The 24680-nt window shown below is 41.4% G+C and overlaps 1 protein-coding gene across 1 annotated transcript; it reads right to left on the reverse strand.

The window, feature by feature from the left end:
* yap1 (Yes1 associated transcriptional regulator) lies at positions 1 to 24680 on the reverse strand. The gene is made up of 8 exons (XM_062419456.1): positions 23951 to 24680; positions 22489 to 22724; positions 13210 to 13328; positions 12361 to 12474; positions 7414 to 7583; positions 4855 to 4982; positions 3586 to 3698; positions 1 to 2901 (listed from the first exon to the last, which is right to left on the reverse strand). Exons 1-8 carry the CDS (start codon positions 24149 to 24151, stop codon positions 2666 to 2668), a joined length of 1317 nt encoding a protein of 438 aa, XP_062275440.1. The 5' UTR covers positions 24152 to 24680; the 3' UTR covers positions 1 to 2665.

Genomic DNA, 24680 nt, shown 5'->3' on the forward strand with positions numbered 1-24680 from the left:
TATTACCACAAAGTATATACTTTATTTCAGGCCAATTTCAAAGTATCATATGAAGAGAGATATATAATGTAACAGAATTTATTGTTCTAAAACACATGCACATATCTATCAAAAAAAAAGAACAGATCATTACTGAATATAAATTCATTTCATGTGCATTTAGAAAACTCTAAATACAAAATCCTTTAACTTGTGTGATTAGTTCTACTGCTACAATGACAGTCAACAGCTAATATGCTCTGACAGTAACACACTAAGCATAAAATCAGGTGTAAGTGACAAAAATGCATCATTGCATCATCAAATGAAAACTCTGTAGCCGTGCAATATAAGCACTGTAGTGTACCACTCATTTTAGGTGCATTGTTCTCACCAACACTGTTTATCCATCTTAAATCCATCAATATACGATTTAATGATCAATAAAAATCAATTCTAAAAGGAGGTTTCTCACACAGAATATGTTCTCACAATAAACAAAATGTTCATGTTCTGTGATCTATAAAAACAATATTGTTCCATCACGTTCCAAGTTAATTGCTACCAAAGTATCGGTTGGCGATAAAATCATGTGTCGTCTTGCAAGGCTGAACTCAACCAAGCGCACGCACATCAGGCTGATTATCCAAAGGTTACTGCAAAGATGTATTCATGGTGTAAACATCAAAATAATGTGATTGTGAGAGAGTTGTCAGTGTATTGTCTTCACTGCGGCTGTAGCAGTTCCTTGCTCTGAGAGAATGTAAACATGTGAGCGCTCATAGAAGAATCACTTGCTTCTCTGTTCAGAAACCTCATCCTCAAATCTCAGGGTTAGTCACTCAAAACGACCATCTTGTCCGAAAAATAAAAAGAATCTCTCAGCTAAACCTATTTAGACATGTCCATTAACACTTAAAACCCTACATCATTTTCTCATTAGCTTATACAGTTTGTTCATACAGAGGCTGATTTACAAATTATACCTTTTCTGGACTCTGTGAAAATGGAAGCAAAAAATAAGTGTCATTACAAAAACATCTTTGGAATCTGCCACAACAATTCCTGACTGAGATAATAACTGATTGTTTCTTAATTATTCCACACACACACACAAAAAAAATTAAATCAACAATCCGTGTTACTCACCACTGTCAGTCAAACCCTGGCCTTCTACACTACCCCTCGACATGACTCTTAAACCTGCTTAAACTTGTCCAAGCTGTAGTCTATAAACCCCTCATCTCAACACACAGCACAATATAGAACAGAGGGCTCGATCTCCCTCTCAGGAAGACAGTTTCAAACATTTAACTCTTGTATACTGTACGCTGTCACAAGGATTAACTGTTCAAAGAGCTATAGTTTCTGTTTAGCCTAGAGATCTGCCTTTTTGGTTAATGTTTAGGAATATCTTAACATCGAGGAAAGATAGTAAAAGCTGCATGTGTCAACAAATAAACAATAACACTAATATGTATATAGTAAAATCAGAGACAAGAAGAGAATCGGCTAAATTGTTAAACGAGCCACAACTGAATCAATCTGTGTCTTGGCAGACTTCATCTGGTGAAGCGATGTGCTGTGATAACAGTTTACCCTGTTAAAAATGTATTACCTCATCTATGAAAGATACTAAAAAGCAAAAATGCCATTTGATCTAAGCTATCATACACATGTAGTAATCTAAAATAAAAGAATACTAAAAAGATAAAACAAAGAATGAATCATGAATTAGGTTTGGGTAAGACTGATACAAAGAAGCTAGGGTTACAAAAACAGATCCCTAAATCCCATTATAATGTGTTTATAAAACAAAAAATACAGTTTTTGATAACTGAACATTAGATAGAGGAAAGTGTGGTTGATGTTTCTGAATACAGCTTAATGCTTATTGCTGCATTACAGAAACTTGGTAATTGTTCGTGTTGCTCGTGTCTTAAACATACAACTGAAGGCACTTGTTCTAACAAAATGTTTAACTTAGACTTGCTGGCACAGCCAAGCAGCAATGTAGTCGGTCCCCAGGCTCAAACCTGCGCGCCACCTCCCCCCCAGCAAAGCCAACATGTCCAAACTGGGCCTCACATTACCTTTACTCCAAATCAGTATTGTTCTTTATGCTTCAAATACATCATTTTTGGTTTCTCAGGCTCGTCGAAAACAAACAAAGAGTAAAAAACGTAAAGGCCAAATATAAAGCTACTTAAGCTAGATGCAATAGTCCCAAACACAGTTAAGTAGTGCTTCTTCACGCTATATTGCAAGAAAAAGAGGCACCAGAGACTCCAAGCGATAACTGATGATGGCAGTCCTTGCTGAAGAGCACATGCACCCGCCCAGCTCAGCTATGAGGGGAGACCAGGGGAAGGAGTGACCCCGGCTCTAGGTAAAGATGCCCTAGATTCACTGACAGATTTGTGAAAGATTTGGGGACCCTTGCGTAATTGTCTGTTCATGGGCCAGCCTTGAAGACACAGACAAAATAAAAGAGAAAACAAACCAGTGAAAAGAACAGAACAATACTGCCTCAAAAGAGGTTGGCCATACACGCCGAGACAGAGACAGAAGTCCAGAGAGGCTCGCTGAAATGTCTTGTAAAAGCATCTATGAATCCTTCACAGATCAGAGCAGGCAGCAGTTCAGAGTGTAGGGAGAGGAGTACGGAGCGCCCTGCTCGGGTCTTCTATAACCATGTGAGGAAGCTCTCCTTGTCAATCTTGGTAGCTGCCAGCACAGACTCCATGTCGTTGAGGATGTCGGAGCTCAGGGCCTCCTGCAGACTGGGCATCAGCTCTTCACCCTCCACCGCCATGCTTTCACTTTCCAGCGTGCCCAGGTCCACATCTGTTCCCGGGATGGCGTCCAGGTAGTCGGGGAAACGACTGGGCTGTGTTACCATGGAGGTTGGAAGCGGGTCCCCTGATGAGCAGAAAGAAAATATGTTAAAATGATTTGACTGAGCAATTCAGAGGTATAAACCACACCACAGTTGCGTCATGTTGAAAATACAATAACTATGAGCAGCACAAAAAGAGCTATGTTAGCCTCCTAGCTGTAATAACGCGTAGGACATTTCTGACAGCTTTGATATTGCCCACATGGTGGAAAGAATTGCGCAAGTGTCAACGTTCCATGACAGCTGTTTATTGTAAATAAAAACCACTGCGCCTGGCCAAGAAATAGTCCGGCACATAACCCCCTCATAAAACCACAACTCAACCTTTTTAGACTTTGTTTTTTGTACTGTCAACATACGATGTGATGATTAGTGAGCTTTAGAGGTGCTGGTAGGCAGATTGTTAACTTTGGATAGAGCCAGGCTAGCTGCTGTTGTATATTTTATTTGACAAGCGTGAGAGTGACATCAATGTTATAAATCAACTCATACGAACAACGTCACATTTCCCTTTTCTTCCTATCCTGCCAACATGCAGTGAACGCAGCATTATTTAAACAAATAGGCACAGTAAGCCACCACTATAGATGAACTGAATGCCAACTGCACACAACTCATGGACTGTCAATCTATACAAAAATATGTCAAAATACACACTATCTACACTATCTGACAACTGATTATATTGACTTTGTTTCCAGCCTCACCTGTGTCCATCTCATCCACGCTGTTGAGGAAGTCATCTGGAGTGCGAGGGACGCTGTAGCTGCTCATACTCAAGCCGCTGTCTGTGCTCTCATCCCTGGAGTGGTAGGTCCCGCTGAAAACAAAAAAATGAACAAATCTGGGTTAAAACTCTGTACAATCATAACTATATATCACAATTTTCATGGAAATGAAAAGCTTTTTTGTGTCAGCAGGGTTTTAGTTGACCTTAATGACCCCAAGTTAACTACTTTGAAACGGAGCTTTGTAAATCTAATTAAACAATCCAACAAAGTACACACACTGTAGCGAAAAGCATACAGGCTGTGAAAAGTAAGAGTGTGGCATTAATTCCCTCAGAGACTTCCTGCATACATTAACGTTTAAAGTGTATATCTATTTGAAGGACTATAGCGACTAATCTACAGTGACACCAGCTGAAACCGAGCTTCACTTTTTCGACCTTCGCTGCAGAATACAGGAAAAAGAGCAACGATGAAAGGGGCAACAGAGAGACAAAGAGGCAAAGAGAAGACATTTGACAAGCCTATACTAATTAGCAGAGGAAAAATATGTAGGCAGAGTATGGCAGAGGCAGGATGAATGAGGCCATTGTAAGAGCAGGGGAGTGGAGGCAACAGGGGGAGGAGGGGAGATTAGGTTGGCCTGTCTACTGACTGGACCACATGTTCTCATGGCCTGCTTGCTATTCAGCTCTTTCCTCATTTCGTCCACTTGCAGACGAACTAGAGCTTGAACTGTAAGGAACCATTTCCCAGAATGCCACGGAGCGGCATTCACAGATAAGAGAGAAAATCTTCCTGTCCCTTTCTGATCACTGCTGTTTTCAAATCTTTCTTTCCTAGTTTTGTGTCTTTACTCAAGTTGTGAACGTTGCACATTAGAAAGGGTGGTTTTATATACCCTCAAAGGTTTTCACCACCATTTCAGTTCCTTTTCCCTTTTATTGCAGCAGTTGTACACCAGAGGTCATGATTGTTCAATGAATTCCACACTGACCTGCTGGTCTGAATGAGTCATTACCATGTGAAGAGGGTTAAGTCCAGTGATTGGCCTGTTTTTACTACTTGTGTAACTGGGGAGCCGAGTACACAGATTCCCTCAAACAGGATACATGAACTGTGATGAGCTGAACCAGAGAGGGAGTCTGGTCAGTGCATCTCAACTGTGGCTGTACTGTACCATACTAGGGGAAAACTTCCTGTTATTTGTACTACAGAGAACACTTTTGGCTTCAGCATGAAACCAACCTGTTGAGGAATGGGTCAGAGCTGTTGGTGGTCATGGTCCGGGCATCCTGGGCCATAGGGGAGGACACAGGGTTCGTACTTCCATCTTGATCCATACTGGTAGGAAGCTGATTCCTTAGAGCGAGCTCCTGTGGGTGATAAAGCAAGAAAAAAGATGAGCAACACAGTCAACCCCACCCCTAACCTCAGAGGCTGATCATACACAACTTCACAAAAACAAAAGCATAACTGAAATATTCTCGCTGCTTGCTCTGCTGCCACTGCATAAAATGTTGAATTTAGGAATTACAAACAGACTGCCAACATGTTGCTCTCCATACAGAGTGTCAAATTACAAGTGGGCCGAACGCAGTTGGAGACAATTGTTTTCTACACATGCTGTATCAGATAAGGCTGAGGATATGAAGTCATGTTCTTTTTCGCCTCCTTCCCTGGAAGTCCTTGAATGGGAAGGTGAAATGATTTGACCAGTATCACCGTTCTGAGATCATTAAACTTTTACAAGGTCACAGAAGACGACAGGAAGTTAGCCAATGGAATGTGACATTTTTAGAAAGGAGGTAAAATTGCTGCTTGACACCCTAATTGGTTAGTAGAAGCTTTTATTGGTTGCGGTTGAGGATAAATGGACACAATGTTCTCTGAGGCAGAAGATGAGTAAAAGTCTTAAATTAGCCCTTTTATAAAGTAATAAGTAGTTTTTTCCTTCTGTTTTTATTTCTGACGTTCCTGGCAGCAGTAACCTAAAGGTGTTTCCTTCTCAAACAACGACAGCTATCCCACAATCCCATGCACACATGTAAGCAATCTGGTTTTGATTAAGAGGGATTATGAGGGCTGTGTACTATAAACAACATTTATGGTTTATGGCTATCTTTTTGTGCATGACTGAGCAGTGTCAGCACTGGACTGCCACCGGCAAGTCACCATACATCACCACCAGTTCTTCATCACACTTCTGCCATGTGGAATACATTTGGGTGTGGCAAGTACTGCCCCAAATTTGACCTCCCTACAAAAGCACATATAGCCTGCATGATTGGAAAATTTCTACAGCGTAACCTCTGCAACCCAACCATCTAGTATGGTTTCTAGAAAGTTACTAGTTAGAGCCTAGTCAACAGTCTCATAGGAGGCAAAATTTAAATCTATACAGTCAGGGCAAAACAATTGGACCAGCCACATGTTAAAATATAGAATAAGTGGTAGATTTGCTTCACCCACCAGCAAAAAAACCCAATACTAGTTATTGAGTAAGTGGCTGGTAAAATTTGAACATTTAGCCAGTGGACAAAAAAGTGAATTTTGCACCCTGTATATAGTGAGGTCTGCAGTTCCCTCTCCACATTTTTTTCTCATTACACTCTTTGTTTAAACTAGTGAATGTGAATGTCTGAGGTTTGTATAACTGAGCTGCTGATGTATCATCTTTAAAAACAGTTAAGAGTGGTGAGCTTAGTCAACAAACTGTTCTTTATTTGCTTCATTTATTAATTTGGTTTCTATCCCTTACTGCATACATGTACGCAAGACACCATCAGAAATCTGGTAGGAAGGGTGGAGATAAAAAAAATACACACAGTACTGCAAGAAAGGAAAAACGAAGTGAAATGGTGGTGAAAACGCACACCACATAACCGCAATGTCCCTGGTTCGATTCCAGCTGGGGCTCTTTGTTGCACGTCATACCCATCTCGCTCGTTCTCCTTTTTTCCTGTCTGCTTCTTCACTGCCCAAAATCCAATAAAGGCAAAAATGCCACAAAAAAAAAAAACTTTAAAAAAAACATTCGGTGAAATAAACTGGTTCCCCTAAAACCTGCCTTTACATGCATGAAGTATTTGGTTTGCACATGTGTAAGTACCCAATTAGAAAGCTGTTCAGGTGTATATGCTGCCAAAAAAAATCTGTCTATGCTAACTCGGGTTCTCTCAATCCCTTACTCCAATTCTGCAAACCAGATTTCTCCTTTACATGACAATAACCAGGTTAGCAGTGCTCTGAGGATTTTCGGTAAGGACAGCCCCAATCATTTTTTCCCCTATCATCTGCAGCCTGGTGCATGTACACACTTGGGTAACTTCCTACACAGTGAACTTTAAACAGTCCGTGTAAATGGCATGTTAAACAAAGTCACCGGCACCCTCATCCATAATCATAAAGCTCTGTTTCTGGTGTTATGACACAGCCTTGAGTAAACTACTGAACTCAGTTGCACCGCCCAGTGTGGGCAGTGCTGTGACACATCACCGTTAGGAAGTAATAAAATTACCGCAGATGACTCACGAGACTTCATTGTAGGGTTGTGTAACAAAGACCAAAGATGCTTAAGATTCAGCACTATACCTACAAATGATGACTCATATTTAAAAGGAAAGATGTACATTATAATTAACAAAATAAACATTTTGCTGACCGCCTTGTTCAGTGAGTGAAAAGTTAAAGTTCCAGTATCTAGTTGACTTACTCATACTGAAGGTACTGCACCTTTGACCTCTGATATGAGCTTGTCTAATATATGCCTAATATTTTTGTCTGTTTTTAACAGTGATTCCTGACCTGGGGTCTCTGCCGAAGCAGCTCCTGTTGTTTCAGTCTCAGCCTCTCCTTCTCAATCTGCTGCAGTCTCATCTGGTTGTTGCCACCCATGACTGCACTGTGGATGCTAGGAGGCAGCGGTCCTCCCTGTTTCACTGGGGCACTCTGGGTGATTCTTTGCTGATTCAAGCCTGTAGAGGAGACAGAAAGAAGTTCAGATATGTAAGAATGATTTCCTGTATAGTGGACTATATGGTGACATCCGAATGGCAAAAATAAACTTTGCAAGTGTTTTTATATATAACATGAACAAGGCTCCAGCTTTGTCTGAACAGAGTTTGAATTTATTTCTCTCCTGTGAAGAAATATCCAAACCACATGGCAAAATTAAATTTAAGTAAACAGGTCAACTCTGCTGGCTTTTCTATTTAGCATCTCCACGTTTTGTTAAGGCTAATGTCTTTTTACATCAGAAACTTGAAGTGCAGTCTAAACAATTTTCAATATTGGAGGTGAGAACATTTCTGCAACCAGTCCTTGTAACGCTTGGTTGCCTCTAAACTCAGCATAACAAGACTGACAACTTGTAGAGTTTTTGTCTACGAGGTGAACTTGTAAAAAGAATGGAGCTAGTGCAGCAGGTTGTGTAGGACAAGGGAAGTCCCAGCACAAGTTTTCCACAAAGTGTCTGAAACAACCACTATTCCTGTAAGACCTGATCCCCTCCCACTCCCTGACTAAGACAGGCTTTGTTAGTTTTGTACATTGCATCAGTCATGACTTATCCTTTCATTGTGCGTTTTGTTTCCTTCTAAACAAATCACAGATTATCCCTCAAGACTGACTGCTTCTTTACCCAGGCCTGATGGGTCAACTTCAGCCGATTTAATGAATGCAATATGAGCACATTATGCAAATCATATTTAATTTTAAATAGGCATCAGGTTCTATAAACACCATTAACTTTAAAGTTCTTTCATCCAACCAACAGAATTGCATTGTGCGCAAACAAGGTAGCTACATGTTTACAATATCAGAACAAATGTGTGTGTATTGAGAACACAGCTGTTCCCCTGCGAAATATTTGTTATTCTCTACTTTAGCGGGGGTGGGTCTAATAAACATGACTTTACAGCAGCACAGCAATCTATGCATGCAAAGTAGGTCACAGGTTTTATCACTGTAGTGGAGAAAGAAGCAAATGTGCTTGACAGCGAGGGGTGTAACAGTAATGGAACCAATGAGGGTCCCTGTTTGCTTATGCGCTTGAAGCACCAACCAAAACAAAGCCTTGACGGGGGCACAATTTTCATGCAGGGCTGCCTATCTCTGTCCTGTCCTGCCCGCCCCGGCACCTTTCTCATCACCATTCAATCACTGTCTGTTTACACTATCTCAGGAGCTGAATGAACCGTGGCTCAGGGCTCTCCCTGGGAAACTCTGGATGCCCCGCCCTGCTTGCCGTCTCCCTCCCTCCCTCCACACTGCCTCCCCCAACAACCCCACCCCAGCACATGCACACAAACACACAGTCATAGAGCCGCCTCCTCTCTCCCACACACACATCAACTGAAACCATGGGAGAGTGTATTACTTCTTATCTTAGACAGATACCGCAGCCTTTTGTGGCTGGATCCCTCCACCAATGGGTCACCATTAAACTTTCCCAAAGCTGAGCTTGCAGCATGTCAGCAGCTGTAGATCTGTTATGGCCCAAACTTTGAAGAACACTCATTAAAAAGTGAGAGGAGGCATATGGAGCAAGATTAACAAGGCCACACATTAGTTCAGTTCTGACATACCGCACTTCTATAATTGTGCACACACTGTTTTTCTGTGAATTGAGCAATTATTACTGACAGTAAACTCACTTTCAGTTTCACCTCCAAATAAAGTTGTTGAGATAATTTGTTTACAACCATTTCACATTTCCTGTATTGCCATGTCAGACTTAGTTGCAACGATACTGCCACATTGCCACATCTCAGCTACTACTCTGTTGAATACAATGTTATCATAGATGCTAGAAACGATGGCCAGAACTATCTGAATACAATCCAAGTTGTAGTAGACTGGAATTTTCCTTTAAGGCATGGGTTTTTGATGAATGCAGTCTTACAGTCAGGCTCTTACTGAACCACCAAGTCAAGGACTCCCTCTCAGACTAAACAGTTAACAGTAACCAATGTTACTGAAGGAAGTATGCACAAACAATGAGCAAATCGAAGCACGAGTTACATCTGTGGATGAGATAGGAGCGAAGGACAGGTTCATTTCAGGGCCAAAGTGATAGCATAAAAAAAGGAGGCCAGCACAGCCTGTGAAGACGGTGTGTGTGCACATTTGTGTGGTTTTGGAGTGATGGTTGAAGTCAGCAGCACATACGGGTGGTGATAGCTAGTGGGCCAGGGAGATAAGAGACAAGTTAATGCCGTCTGCCTTTTGTCTTCTTCACGCACCCCTGCGACACAACGAGCCAGCAACACAAGCCCTTATCAGGCCATCACACTGGCAGGCATATTACACCACAAGATCACCTGGGGCAGGTAGAGTGGAGGGAGTGCCAGCTGTGGGAAGTTCTGTGTAACCAGGGCAAAGCTCCTTTGAAGGCTCTGTAAATATTTGTCTGCTGTCGATTTAACAAGTTTTATAAAAAAAAAAGGCCCCTTGGGAAAGTGTTGTGTTTCCAACGTCAAGATTAGCAAAGTGGAGAAACAGTCTGGATGTGATGCAAGCACTGTTTTATCGTCCTGTACTCCAGGGAGGCCTGAGGGAAAACCAGCCTGTGTGGACCTGACTTTATGTGGCAAGGAGACGGGGAAAAAAACTGTCTATAAAGGCAATATTAACAGTGTAGGGATTCATTTTGTACACAACAGGTTGAAATTAATTTAAATACTGTCATTTTATTGATTTGAGTTAAAAAACATCTTTTGTTTCTCCAATTCCTATGAAAATCATCTGGAAGGAGTGAAATCATAAAACATTTTTAAAAAACGGTATAAATAAATACTACAAAGGGTTGAGTAAGTAAAAATATGAACTGACCCTTTAAACTGCCACACTACAGCCTCAAAGTATTTCATGTTGTTAATATCATTATTGGGTTGCCATCTCTCCTAATGAAGTACTCTGACAGCAGAGGAGAAAAAAACCCATCACATGACATGCAATGTAGTAATGTGCTTGACAAATGGCTTTACATTAAAGCCCCAAAGCAAAACACTAAACTCCCGCAGCAAATCTGTCTTTTTGTGCACGAGTATCCTAGTTTGTTTTTCCCTGCAGTTCCTAAACTCAGAGGACAACATATCTACAAAGGCCAGCCCCTTTTTGAACTCAGCCACAGTGCACTCATGGCTGTTCGCTGCTCACCACCTCCTTGGAACTTAAAGAGGATGCATGCTTATCCCGTCGGCATTTTCCCTCTGTTCCTCAGTTTTTCTTTCTTCCCCTTTTGCCTTGCCTTTCCCTGCCCCCCACCTCCCCTCTCACATTGGAGCTCTTTGACTGAAAAGGTCTGGAACAGATTAAGAGTTGGACCACAGAATAAAGAGGCCTGGCAGAGATTCAAGTCTGTCTGGAGCTAGAGCAGAATGAGGCTGTGCCTGCACTGGGCCTCACGCAGGGGAAAGCCAGCCGGCAACAACCCTCAGTTAAAGGCGCTCTGCTGCTTTTCTTCTCAAAGCTCAAATTAGCCTCCATTATCAAAGCAGCTGGCTTATGATTGGAGACCTACATAGCAGCAGTATAGCAGTTCCTGACAGAGAAGCCCATTTCTATGCAAAATCTGTTTTAAAAAAAACTAACTACAAGGAATAAAATTAGGTTTTCCTTCAAGCACAAAGCCACACTTAAATCAAATATCAAGTAGTTTGATGTACATAGCAAACTCTAAATGATCAAAAATGTACCTACAACAGCATATGACCAACATAACAGGTATAAATGTGATCCATTAGAAATATTAAGCACAGCAAAGATTGTATCTCAACAAGATGTTATTTTGATGGCACATAATGAGTTAACTTGGTCTCTTTCTCCCTCTAACTCGCTTTCAGGGGCCCAGCAGCCTTGTGTGTTCAAGACTTATAAATCTTCAAAGAGCTTCGCCGACCAGAGCCGCCGTCTCTTCCCAGCTGCCCTGCTCCTCTTACAACTCTGTTTTGAACTTTTCTTGCCTGCCCTCAGAGCAGAACGCACAATTGCTTACAGAAAAAAAAGAAGAAAAAAAAAGAAACTGCCCTATTAGTGTCCGGGCTCGATTAAAAGTAACACTAAAATTAAACGGGATAACAGGCTGCGTGCTGCTTCACACATGTGAAATGGGGGTGAGCTTCCCTGTGGAACACAATGAAGGGATGGCACCTGAAGCGTGAATGAGTCAGAGTGACATAAGCAGGAACTTTCATCTCTGGAAGTCTTCCTGTCACACAGAAGAATTAGCTCATTCCCATGGCCGCAGAGAAATCTCGCCACACGTACCTGGTCCTGTCACTAATTCACAAATCCGGGCCACCACACACACCGAAAGCTAACTGTCAAACTTTAGCTTGGCCGAGGGGGGATTAATGGCCAACTCAGCTGTTGCTCCAACACTAAAATGGCTGACAAAAGGTTAGGTGCTGGTTTTGAGGGTGGGGGTTGTGAAATCTGGTTGCAAAAACTAATGGTGTGGGCTAGTCATTCCAAAACAATGTAGGGCACTAAAATGAAAACACAAATCATACAGAACGTGGCTCACTATTACAATTGTGGTGATACATTTTTTAAAGATTAGCCAGAGTTTTGTTACACAGAAAGTCAACTGCTGTCACAAGAACAAAATGTCTTAGTTGCTGGTGAAACTCTCGTTTATATGTTTTAATACAAACAGTAACATTATTCTAACCTTAAGTAATTACAAGGACTTTTGAGGGTGTTTAATAAACCACCTTAAATTTAAGAAATAGACTAAAGCAAACTCACCAAAGCGTGGGTCAAGTCGTGGGTCAAGCCAAGATGTGGTCTTGTTCTTATGGTTAATGTAGTAAATTTCTCCCTCTGATGTTATAGCTTGTTCCCAGCCGTCAGGAAGAGGACCTGAGGCACGAGAGGAAAATATAACGTTAAAAGAGAGGCTGGTGGTTCACTCACTGCTCAGAGTTGTATTTTTCCATTATAATTTAGCGAAATATATCAGCCTTAAATAACTATAATTATAATAATAATAATTGGGCATAATTACAGAATATTGTAGTTATACACAATTGTGTAATATGAGCAGAGGTGATATCACATATGATGCTAATCTGCACCTGCTGGGACAAAAATAAATTGGCTACAGGGGAAAAAAGACATCCAAGACAAATGGCAGCACATATACACCTTTTTTTTTTTTTTTTTACCATTGAGAATGTAATAAATCTTTATCATCTGTCACTAAAGTCAAACATCAGACAGTCAGGCAGGTAGAATAGTCAAGATTTGAGCATTCAGAGATACCTCATCTCTAAACTTGGTATTCTATGAGTCACAGAGCTCCTAAACATGTCAGACAGGACCTGTCACGTTCTACCTCTGTCTTACCTCACCTAGGGCAAATTCCTACCGCACAGACAGAACTGAGGTACAGTCTTAGTGACATGTAAGGACTAGACTAGACTGCTCCTTACTTCTACTGTATGTTGTATGAAAGTAAGAAAATGCCCAGAAATAGCTATTCGACCTCAAAGAATGGTAATTCTGAGTTTGTTGAGTTTCTTGATCATTTGTAATAGATGAAATGTGCTGCTTCAATAGATGAACTACATTTAACAAAAGTCCACATATACACACCACTGGCTGGGTTCATGATGTTCTGTTGCTGCACTGGTACAGAACTGGGCTGGGGAGGCTGGTTCATCTGAAGGAGGGCCTTGCGAGGGTCCTGCCAAGTTGTGGTTTGATCGATGTGGCTGTAAGGAGACAAAGATAGCAACAACAAAAAAGTCAGAAAAAGAAAGTGTGTCAATGTGTTTCTACCAGGATTCAGTAGTAAGTTCAAACCAGAGAGCATATCAATGTGAAACAGCGGGTCACATGCAGGAACTGATGACTCAGAGCAGTTTCAACAAGCTCTTTGATGAAAACACTGAATCTAAACCGTGCTTTCTGTAAACCATGACTGTTACAGGAAGCTAAACTCAGCTCTGGCTGTTTGGACTCAAGCTGAACCCACAATTTAACATGGATTCACACAAGACTTTTAATCTCAGTTTGGATTGTACTAAAATATGTTTCCTTATAAATTCACTTAAAAAAATATCATGTGCCATCAAGAATGGAGAAACTGGAAGCTATAAATAAATAAATAAATAAATAAGACAAAAAAAACAAACAGTATTGAAAATAAATCAAGTCCTAACATCTGTAGCTGTAGGTAGGCTACTAAACTTCTTCTTGAAAATGTCTAAAGAGGCTGTGATTGGTTTCAAAACATCTATTGTAACATCAAACAATGTTGCTCCATCTATTTTATGGCTCCTCTTTACCGGGACGGGAGCAGGGGAGAGCGGGGGAGGGGGGCATTGTGTTGCGTTCTGTGAAGGCATTGATAATTAGTGCTTTGTTGGTACTTGTTGCTTGATTAAGATGGAAAGCTAATACAGGAAGCCCTCCTCTCCTGAGCAGGACCCTCTCTATTGAGGGAGGGTCAGTCCCAGGGCTCAACGCAGGGGGTCCTTTTTTTCCTGGAAGCGGCTCGGACACTGTGGAGTGTCAGGGGCTTTAACAATCTGGCGCCACATTTACAAAGCTTTCACCTGCTTGACAAAAGCACAGACTGAGCTACGACCTAAAACCCCACTATGCACTTGTTCTTTTTTTTTTGTTTTTCGAACCATCCCATTTAAGAGACTGCCCTCACTTCAACTCAAAACAGACACCAAACTCCAGCAGCTTGTTTATGCAAGACCGCAACTCTAACATTTACATCATAGCACAATAAAGATCTATTAACTGTGTTCTGGTGGATGTGTTCTTCCACATGCTGCCATTCTTCACAACTCTGTTAATTTGATCCCAAAGTGCCATTAGCCCAGATTTTGGAACAGCTGGGTGAAGTGAGAGATTCAGAATTTCTCTTGGCCTCTGCGGTAATCCCAGCCTGCCTGTCTGCTCTCTATCCCAGGCCAGAGAGCGAGAGGGCCTGACTCAGCACTCCTCCCCCCAACACAATGCAACCCATTTTGAAGCCCCCTCTTGTTTATGCTTTACTGATCAAAGGAGCTGCCAAATCCCCTACCAAACCCTCCCCCAGCCCTCACACACACACACACACACACAAACGCACACGCACACACAAACACCACAAACCAAGCAAAATAGCTGGAACTGCTCAGACTGGAGGGGCCCCTTGAGAAAGAGGGGTCATAGGGAGCGGGGTGATACAACTACAGAAAAGAAGAAAAAAAAAAAAAAGACTAAAAAAAAAAAAAAAAAATCAACGGAAGCTATCCCTCTGAATTCCATTGGCTGCATGAGTTGCTGTGGTCCTGTTACACTCAGAGCGCCCGCCCTGCCCCCTTCGCTGCCTCCTTCCCACTCTGGAAACTATGACATTTATTATAAAGAGGAGGGGAGAACAGGGGAGGAGGCTGGGGGAGAAGAGCACTGGGATAAGGAAAGGGAGGGGTTATAGTAAATGAGAGGCCTGCACATCCTGGTACACCAATGCCGAACAGAAAAGTGACGACTGGAGCGCATAGCTGAAAATATACAACTTCAAAGCCTCCCAGATCTCTGATTATAAATTATTTTATGCACCCACCTTAAGTTGGGCTTCTCTTAGCACAGATAAAGGGAACAGCTATTGATTTTTCTATCAAAACACTTGTTGTGTAGCTCTTATCAATCAAAACTGATGTAAACAAAGCTTCAGTTCCAAACAGAGGTATCAGAGATGATAATCAAACGCCTCGTGATAAAACCCACGGACTATGACAGCTTCCAAGTCAGCACTGCACTGTATTCAAAGGGTGCGAGGACAGAGAGAACTGGTAAATGAATTACCAACAGCGAGTAATTCATCACCAGGTTTTAAAACTACAAGATAATCCATTTACTCAATCTGCCCCGCACCCTATATGGTCAGAGCTATAGACCGCTTCCTGCAGGCGAAACATAAAACAAAACAATGTCATGGCAACTGTTGGGACGGCTGGAGGCCACCAGTTGCTGTGAGGAATTGCTGATGATCCGCAACCTCCACGGTCACAACTGCTCGGTGTTGTCTTTACACGTCTCTGACACCACAGCGAGCTCAGCAGGGCGGCCACTGCGCCCTACCCCCACCCAGCTTCCATCCCCGGGGCAGGGCAGCGGACACACAGCCAACTGGTTGTGGGACAGGCTTCGTCCACACCAGTGCTGTTACATTTGAAAACAACGTTAGATGTTCAAAGTGTTCCTGCTACATTTTTAGATTATATTCGAACAGATTGTTGTCATGCAAAAACATTATGATGAAAAAAAAAAAAACACTCCACAGTTGTTCCATTATGAATGTGGCTGTGGTCAGCTTGAATTCATGTTGTTAACAAACTGAACATGGATAGAGAGCAAGCAGAAAAGTGGATTATACTCTAGGAGTGCTTTGAGAGTTTTCTATGGACATTTTAGTTCACAAACTGACCACCATTAGAATCATTTATGGCTGATGCTTTAATTCAAGCCACTGCTGCTAATCTTTCTAATAGGTGCAAACTTTACAGCTTCCATTCCAGCCTTGAGAGATGAAATAGCAGCTTGGTACTATTTCTGCAAAGTAGTTTGTCATTTTCAAGGCGCTGTTTGTTGTCAACAAGGCAGGCACGAAGAATGGAGGACAACATGTCACGATCTCTAAAAGTGGACCACATGCACAAATAACAGCAAAACAGTACCATTTTCTTCCAAATTCAATCACTTTAGTGAGCGCTTTCAAAAAAGATCAGTTTTCAGCGGTCCGAGATGCGAGCTTATTCTAGAAGACGAGCCAAAAAAAAAGAGAAAACAAATCGTGGACATAGCCTTAATATGATGCTTGGAGGTCGGAATCACTGCACAGAAAATACAACACCCATCATTAGTGTCTTCATGGGACACAGTTTACAAATGGCCACGTATTGCAGCAAAGAAGAGCACTGTGGTACAAACATGACAGTTATCAAGTCGTTTGGCCTCAGTGCGGGACTTAACTTTTGCTCAGTTTTGCTCAAGCTGTCATCATGGTCGACTGTGGCTTAGCAGAGCACATAGTGGGACTCTTGATCCACCCAGGCACTCGACATATCCTTGACTGATGGCCCAATTATCAAGGTGGCGTTTATTGTGCCAGCGTTATTTATAAGCACTTCTTGCTGGGAAGGAGGGAGGGAGACCCTTCGCATCAAGGCTAAACTTGACTTTGCTTAAATGATTTGGCACATAACTTTTCTGTTCAGGGTCGATCACATAAGAGCTGGAGCACTTCCACTTTTGGTTTTTCTTTTTCTTTTCTTTTTTAACCATACTAATATAATTCAAGACAAAGCTGATCTCCAATCAGTAGTTCCATGTACATTCAAGATGTAGCTTCAAAAAGCTAAAAGTTCTATATCTTTAAGGAGATCCAAGTCAACAAGTCTGAAAACTGGACTTGTTTCACAGACCTCATCCGATTACAGCAGTATGACAAACTTCCCAACACACAAACGGCCTGTTAACGCCCATGAATACTGTGGTGTTTACATCTGGCTTTGAGGAGAACTATCTCACCAAAAATAAGTCACGTCTCTGAATAAGCTCTGCTACCTGCCAAAAAGGCAGATCAAAGCCAGATATCCAGTAAAATGACTGTTTATCCCACTAAAATTGTCTCGATAAGCTGTCAGATGTCAAAAGCAGTGCTTCACTGGTGTAAAACGGGGGAGTGAAGCTATGGGGAGTGCAGCAATGATGAAACACGCCCCACAGCTGAGTTGTCAAATGTTAAAAATGGGATCCTCGGGCTACAGGGGCTCCACCCAGGGAGTATATGCTTGGGAGGTGGTTGAAGCCGATGACTAAAGAGCACACTGAGGGAGGCCAGATGTAATCAGGCCTCTAAGATGAGGATGACCACCTCCACTCTGGTTGACCGGGTATGCCTGGCTGCCTCTCTATCAGCAGGACATCATCAAGAGAGATTATTGGGGCAACCTCGGTGACCCTTTTGTGGCTATAAGTTTCCCTTTGAAGAAGGGTTTGTATCATCATACTTCCTAATGAAGCAACTAATTCACAAAGCACCAGGACTTTGAGTGTAGCTTTAAACTCTTTTCCATAGACTAATTCAGTAAACTAAATGATTAAAGTGTAATTTTAGGGAGTGCCTTGTAAGATTATTTGGTCACTTCTTGAAGATTTTATATTTCTTTAGCTAAAACTGTGGCCAATTATGTTGACCACACTTCATAAACACTTAACTGAATAAATGAGTAGACTCCCTTGTGTCATTTCCAGGTAAAAACATACATTTAAATAGCAATACTTGTATGCATGCTGCAACTCACAACATGTGTGCAAATGTTTCTTTATTTTGTTATTCAAGTGCTATTCGGTTGCCAGGAGTAGAGTACTTTTGGCGAGTCTAAACCCCCACCCCACCTGAGAAGGCCCACTTCTCAGATACTACATCTCTGTGGAGATGCCCTCTGTGACAGTGGAGGCATTGATGTCTGGGACAGAGGTGTTACATCAAGACTTTGGTAAACACTAGCCTGACTTTCTCACAGTCCCATTTGTGTACTGAGCTGACAGGCCCCAGTTGAACAGGAAGGGTCTTGTCTGTGTGTGGTCAATAAACCAAAAGTTTGTCAAACACAAAGTTTCTCCAAATGAGGGCTTCACGCAGGCTTACTGCCCAGTCTTCCCAGCACCATTTGTGACTGACTGAGACTCCACAGTTCAAAACAGCTTCGCATGAAATCCAATTTGCATATTTATCACTTCTAGGCTTAGAAGTTCAGATAACAATTCATATGAAATGTCAAGATGAGTATGAAATCAGTGTTAGCCAAGTAGTAAAACTGATATCAATGTTTATGACAAACGTGGCGCAAATTTAAAATGTAAAAAAGGTACGTGACAACTTCATTTCACATTGCAATGACACTAATGAGGCAAACATCTGGAGGTTGAGACAGATAACAACCACTGCATTTGTGTGTCCCACAATGTACTGTGGGTATTAGATTTAAATATTCTTTTGGTGTATATTTATGCATGAAAAAAGCTAAATCTGATGTTAATTTGAGTTGATTCAAGTTATTTAACTGAATAATTATTGATTACCGTCGGTAAATTGACATGCAGTCCCAGTGTTCCCATGTTTAAAGGGGCTGAGATAAATGAATGCAGTGGTAGTTTTCCATCACTCAGTTGGAAATTATTGGGAGATTTTTTAAAAAGGAACCAAACATTCTTCTTTAACGCAAGCTAAATATGACTGTCAATCGTGGGATTTTATTCTCAACATAATCTGAGGGTCCGAATGAGAACACCACAGATATCTACTGCGTACAACAAAATAAACAAAAAACACTTTAATATTTCTTCCTCTAACAGGCTTCCACAGTCTTTAGTGCAACATTATTCAAGTAAAAGCTTAATTTTATAATTATGAAACGTTACTTTAAACATGCAAAGACAAGTCAGCCATGATGTGGGAAACCAATCTCATCATAACAGTTTAAAATCCAATTGAGCAAAGACAAAAGTGTCCATCAACACATGGCTCTACCTGCCCCTCGGGGCAAACAATAGCTACACCCCCAAAGCTTTCCTCTGCTTAAGGCTGACTTCCCACGGACTAAAAGCTTATTCAAAGCTACATTTAATAAGCGTCCGGAAACAGTGATTACCCCTCCTGGTTCACCGGTGTGTCTAAATTAGAAACCTTCATTAGTTTATGACCCAGCCCGAGAGACTTGCCCTGCCCCCGTCCAGCACCAAGCAAGGTGACCCAACCTCCCTGCCCCTGCTGTTATAAATCAAAGGCCACCACAAACTGCAGGAAGAAAGAGGAGGAAAGGTCAAAGGACTTTGTTGACATTCTACAAGTCTTCTCACATCTTAAAGTTTTAGTTTTTGATCAAATAGCCAAAACAAAACAAAACTACAATTTTGCAACAACATGAGACATTTCTCATTTCTAAATCCTATTTTCATTAGAACTAAAACTACCAATTATATTTAAATCACAGTTACCCAGGGCCAAGATGGCATCTTCACATTGCTTGTTTTGTCTGACCAGTTTGAAATCCAAAGACTCAATTTGTGATGATAGAAAACAGAGAAAATCATCACATTTGAAAAGCTTGAAACAGAGAATGTTTGAGGATGTTTTCTTAAATCACATATCATCAAAATCTGGCAAAAAAAAAAAATTCTGGGGAATGAAGTATCCAATAATTCAGAAACTGTTTCATTTATTTTCAAAAGAAAAAAAGAAAACATTGAACAGGCCAAACTAAAGCCATAAGTACTGTAACACTGGCACAAGAGTCAATAATTAATTCTTACTGATTAGAATTTACACTAACCTCCTAGCCTGACATCTTAGATGTAAAACTCTAAAGAGTGCTGCCCTCTCACCGCCATCTTTAAACTTCATGTCAGCCATTTGTCTATTTTGGGAAGGCTCACATGAGTCTCAACAAGCCTGTGGTCTGAATAAAGATCACTGTTTCACTGCTGGGACAAAGGGAGGGCCGGAGTTTCTCTTGGCCCCTCTTCTAGTCATCTCTACATGGCTGCCATTTAACTCCACTGACACAAAAGAGGCACCATCACAACGCCACGGCTCCATTCATACCAAGACGGAGCCTGGATCTTAAAGGGAGTGGGACATCGGCATCTGTGGGGCTGTTGTGACTCACAGACGCCGATCATTCCCAACTCCGCTGCTATAGTGTACTAATAAACAACAGAGGGGAGAGCACAAACTGATTCCTAAAAAAAACCCTTTCACCCTGAATTGATATAGCTATAGGGACAAGCGAGGACACCTGAGTGAAATGTGAGACCCTGCTCTCTGCTCTACTCAGCTCCGCTACTTGGTGACTGCCTCCCCACCCCCACCTGTCCATCCACCCACCCACACACACAAATACACTCTCCCTCTCTCTCTCTCGCTCTGCTTCACTCCTTCTGCAACACTTCTCTGTCAGACAACCCCTGTTTATAAATAGGGGAGTGTCTTTTCCAGCAGCTCTGCCGAGGCTTTTATTCCAGATCAAATATCTGCACTTTGATGTGCGGTGTATGGAAGATGTCTCCTCCAGTTTTCTTTACTTGGACACAAACACAACACACAACATTTACTCTAGTAGTAAAACATGCCAGATGAAAAACAGCTCCTTACAGGGCCACATTTTGTTCCAAGTCCATAAAGTAACATCAGAAAAAAAAGGTCAACTCAAACTGACATTTACCCAATTGTTATAAAACACATGAAACACTGCATATAGTTTCAATTTCAGAGCAGCTAAATATCAATAATGCAGCAAGATTTGATTTCCCAAACTCAACTTTCATTTATTCTCGAAAATTTGCTTTATTGTCTGGAAGTGCATTCACACCTTTTCTTAACAACAGCAATGAGAAACTCTTGTGAGAATACCCCCCCCCCACCCTTTTTGTACAATTTTAGAAGAGCCTCCTCAAAACAGGCCAGATGTTCTCCAGATGTGAGACCGTCTAACATCTGGTACTGAAAGTTCTTTTTTGATCCTAGTAAATTTGAGGCTATCATGTTTGTTCAGACCCTGTGTCAGAAAGCTATATTCCCTTGAACTACAATTGTGCCTTTAAGAAAAGTAGGAATGATGACTTTAAATGTCAAATTGTCTCTAAACACGAGCTGCTACGCATTTCATAAACTTTAGAACTTTTCGTAACGAGCAGATTATCTGGGGATAAATTGCTGACAGACATCAACTTGTATAAATGATTAAAATCATCCCTTCACAGAGCTACACAGTGAATGTATTAAAAGCATGAAGACATGCAAACTAAAAGGATACTGTGACTGCACTAAGCCCTCTGGTATACCTGCTATTTCACCTACTACTAAAAGTTTTCTTTGGATGGTTACTATGGAAGAGATCTGCTGGTTAGCAGATGAGTTTTGCAGAGCTGTCTCGGGCAGCTACAGTGGTCCATTGTTTTCTATTGAAACCTGAGACCAAGAAAAAGGAACACTACATACAGCAGCAGTCCCTCAAAAGACTGCTCTTGTTTGCTGAGGCCACCAAATTTAATAACCTACAATTTAACTATTGCAATTGTCTCTTTTAGAGAACACTGGTCACCATTGTGCACTGTAGCAGATTTGCAAATTATTGTCAGCATAATGTACACTGAACAGAGCTGTAGTATGAGGGTCCTGTCGCTTCTCTGGTAACATGGACTCATCTTGGTCCTGGTCACTAGTGGAAACTTTACTTTTCCCTCCAAATGTATAGATTGTAAAACATCATTTCAACTTGTGCTTGTAATGCTACATAAATGCAATACTGAAAGGTTCGGTTACATTAAACCTAAAAAAACTACTGTATTCTTATCAGTATCTCTGTTGTTTTGTCTTATTTAGGTATTGACACCTTTAAATAAAACTTTATTGCACACTGGACACACTGCAGTGACTCATCTCGGTTTGTTAAACTCTGAGATAAGATAAAAAGAAACCAGGTCTTAAGCAGGTTTAACATTTTCCATAAAAGGGATAAGATAGTTGGCTGGTTAACATCAAATATCAGAGATGCCTAATTTCTTAATCCTGATCTTGTCAGGTCCATAAATCATTTATACATTTTAAAGCTGCCTCTCTAAGAACGTCCATCACATGTCCTGTGTCAGAATGCAGAAGTTTTGACAGTATAGGGTATAATAAATATCTTAAGGGCCTGAGGTGTGCAGATGATTTTAAGTGATATACGCCTATAACATTTTCCATCTACTTTTAAAGCCTTCCATTCTTTTTTTGAAAAACCACAAAACGTCACTTTCAAAGATTTTTTTCAATCTGACACAGAGTGGAGACACAGTGTTGACAGTTGTTGCCAGCATTCTTACTTGAGAAAGTATCTCTGACCGGAGGCGGTCTTGGCCATCTCCCAGCCTGGGGGCAGGGGCACGTCATCAGGAATCTCATAAGAAGACTGACGGAGATGCTGAGGGGAGGCACCTGGTGGGGGCATGCCAGACAGGGAGCCACCAGTAACAGCTCCCAACTGCAGGGAGGCAGGGGACGAGTGTGCACGAACATGGTGGGGGGTGAGTGCTCCGGCTGTCCCAGCGTCTGTGCTTGCCTGTGTTGGGGTAGAAGAGAGTCAGCATGAAGGCATCTTTTTAAAGGTTATTTCACTTAGACCACATTTATTATAAGATTATTATAAAAAGAAAAATAAACTTGATTCTAAGTTTGTTTGAATATCTTAAAAAAAGGGACATTATTTATAATAAATTAAACAATCATAACTGAGAGGATATTACACTAAACACATAAAATAAAAGTTATGTACGTATTTATACATAAATAAATACATATATACATACATACAAGTATAATAGTATTTTCATTTTGAACAGAAAATATTAAGTTTATGAGGTAAGTTTAAAGTTAACTATAAAACACACTGCATACAAGATTGGTGATATAACTGTACTTGGAGTCTACACACATAACCCTGACTCAACATTTCAGTCACTTTGCATATGATTAAATACATTCATATGTACGTTAGGAAGTTCTGTTCGTGTGGAGACAAGTTCGAGTGTAATGTTTAGGCCCGTGAGGGGGGCAGGGAGGGGGGTGGGGGTCGTTCCTGGGCCTGTGTTTAACAGAAAGGAGAGCGCAGACTCGCTGCACAACAGCACATGCGCACTCCAGAGAGACCACAAGCAACAGTTGTGGGAGACGGTATGAGGGTGGGGGAGGAAGGGGGTGGGTGGGTTGGTAAATAGGACAAATTCAACCATCATATGATTTCTTGATTGCAAATCATCCCGATTAAGTGAACTCAGTTTCAGTGAGTCATTTTATTTTAATCATTTCCACATGACTGTGACTTTCTATAGGCTACATACAGTTCAACCAAAGCACATATCCTGTAGAAGCTCACATATCCTGTATATGTTCAGCCAACCTGACAACTCTTTAAGTACAATAATGTGCTCATTTTTCGCTTGGACACATGTTCACTAATTAAGACAGTTAAAGCCAAACAAACAGCCTAGATCAGTGATTTAATAATTCATTATAAGTTGTTGGGAACATTAAAATGTGTAAGTGTTGAGGGCCAATGTTTGTGAGCCTTTAATTAAAAAAAAAATCATACACTTTGGGATATGACAACAAACCAATTAAGTCACAACAGTTACATCATAAAGATTAAACCCAACTACAAAGTTGCCGTAAGTGTAACTATGAAGTGGCTCCACCAGTACCTCACTGTAGGCCTGAGCCCCCTCTACATGGGCCCTGCTTTAATACGGATTTCTGGGAAGGGGCAGAGGAGAGACAGGGCGGGCTTACTTGTCTGGAATGGGACTTTGGTTCAGGAGGTTTGAAGAAGGAGTCTGGCAGCTTCCTCATCCTCATGGGCACGGAAGGGGGTACGATGGTGTTTTTCGGGTTCATCACGGCGTTAAAAAGCGCCTCCAGGTCGGTCTCAGAGTCGCCCCGTACATGGACGATCTGGTGTCCCGCAGGAGGGTTATGCTGGCCCGGATCCATTGTCCCAAAACAGTCTGCGAACTTTTATATGTATATATATATATATATATGAGTGTGTGTTTGTGTGTGTGTGTCCAAGAATGTGGCGGTCAGAAACTCACAAAAAAGAAGTTTGAGCCAATCCCAAACTTTTTTTCTCCTTTCTTTCACGCAGCAGGAAATCTGGAAATCTCGACGACAAGTCAGTAAAAGTTATCCCGGGTCATTCTAAAGTTTCAAAGTCGACTGCTTTTAATTTCTTCCAAAGTGTGTTAGCTGTCGAAATCTGCAGTGGAAGACAAAGTTTTCCTGTAGTTTCTTGCTGGCATACTTGTGAATGTAACAAAGCGCATATCTACTCCACACTGGAATCTATGTTGTCGTCCTGGCCCCAACTTTTCAAAAAAAAAACCGCAAACGCAGACACAAATGACGGAAAAAAACACATCAAACGCTTGGCTGAAACTGTCCCAGCTTTCCGTGTTTCGGCCAAGTCGACGCTGTTAGGGAATATTCTTACAAAAAAGATTCATAGCTCGCAGAAAAAATC

This window comes from Scomber scombrus, chromosome 5, assembly GCF_963691925.1.
Source record: "Scomber scombrus chromosome 5, fScoSco1.1, whole genome shotgun sequence".
Taxonomy (NCBI): domain Eukaryota; kingdom Metazoa; phylum Chordata; class Actinopteri; order Scombriformes; family Scombridae; genus Scomber; species Scomber scombrus.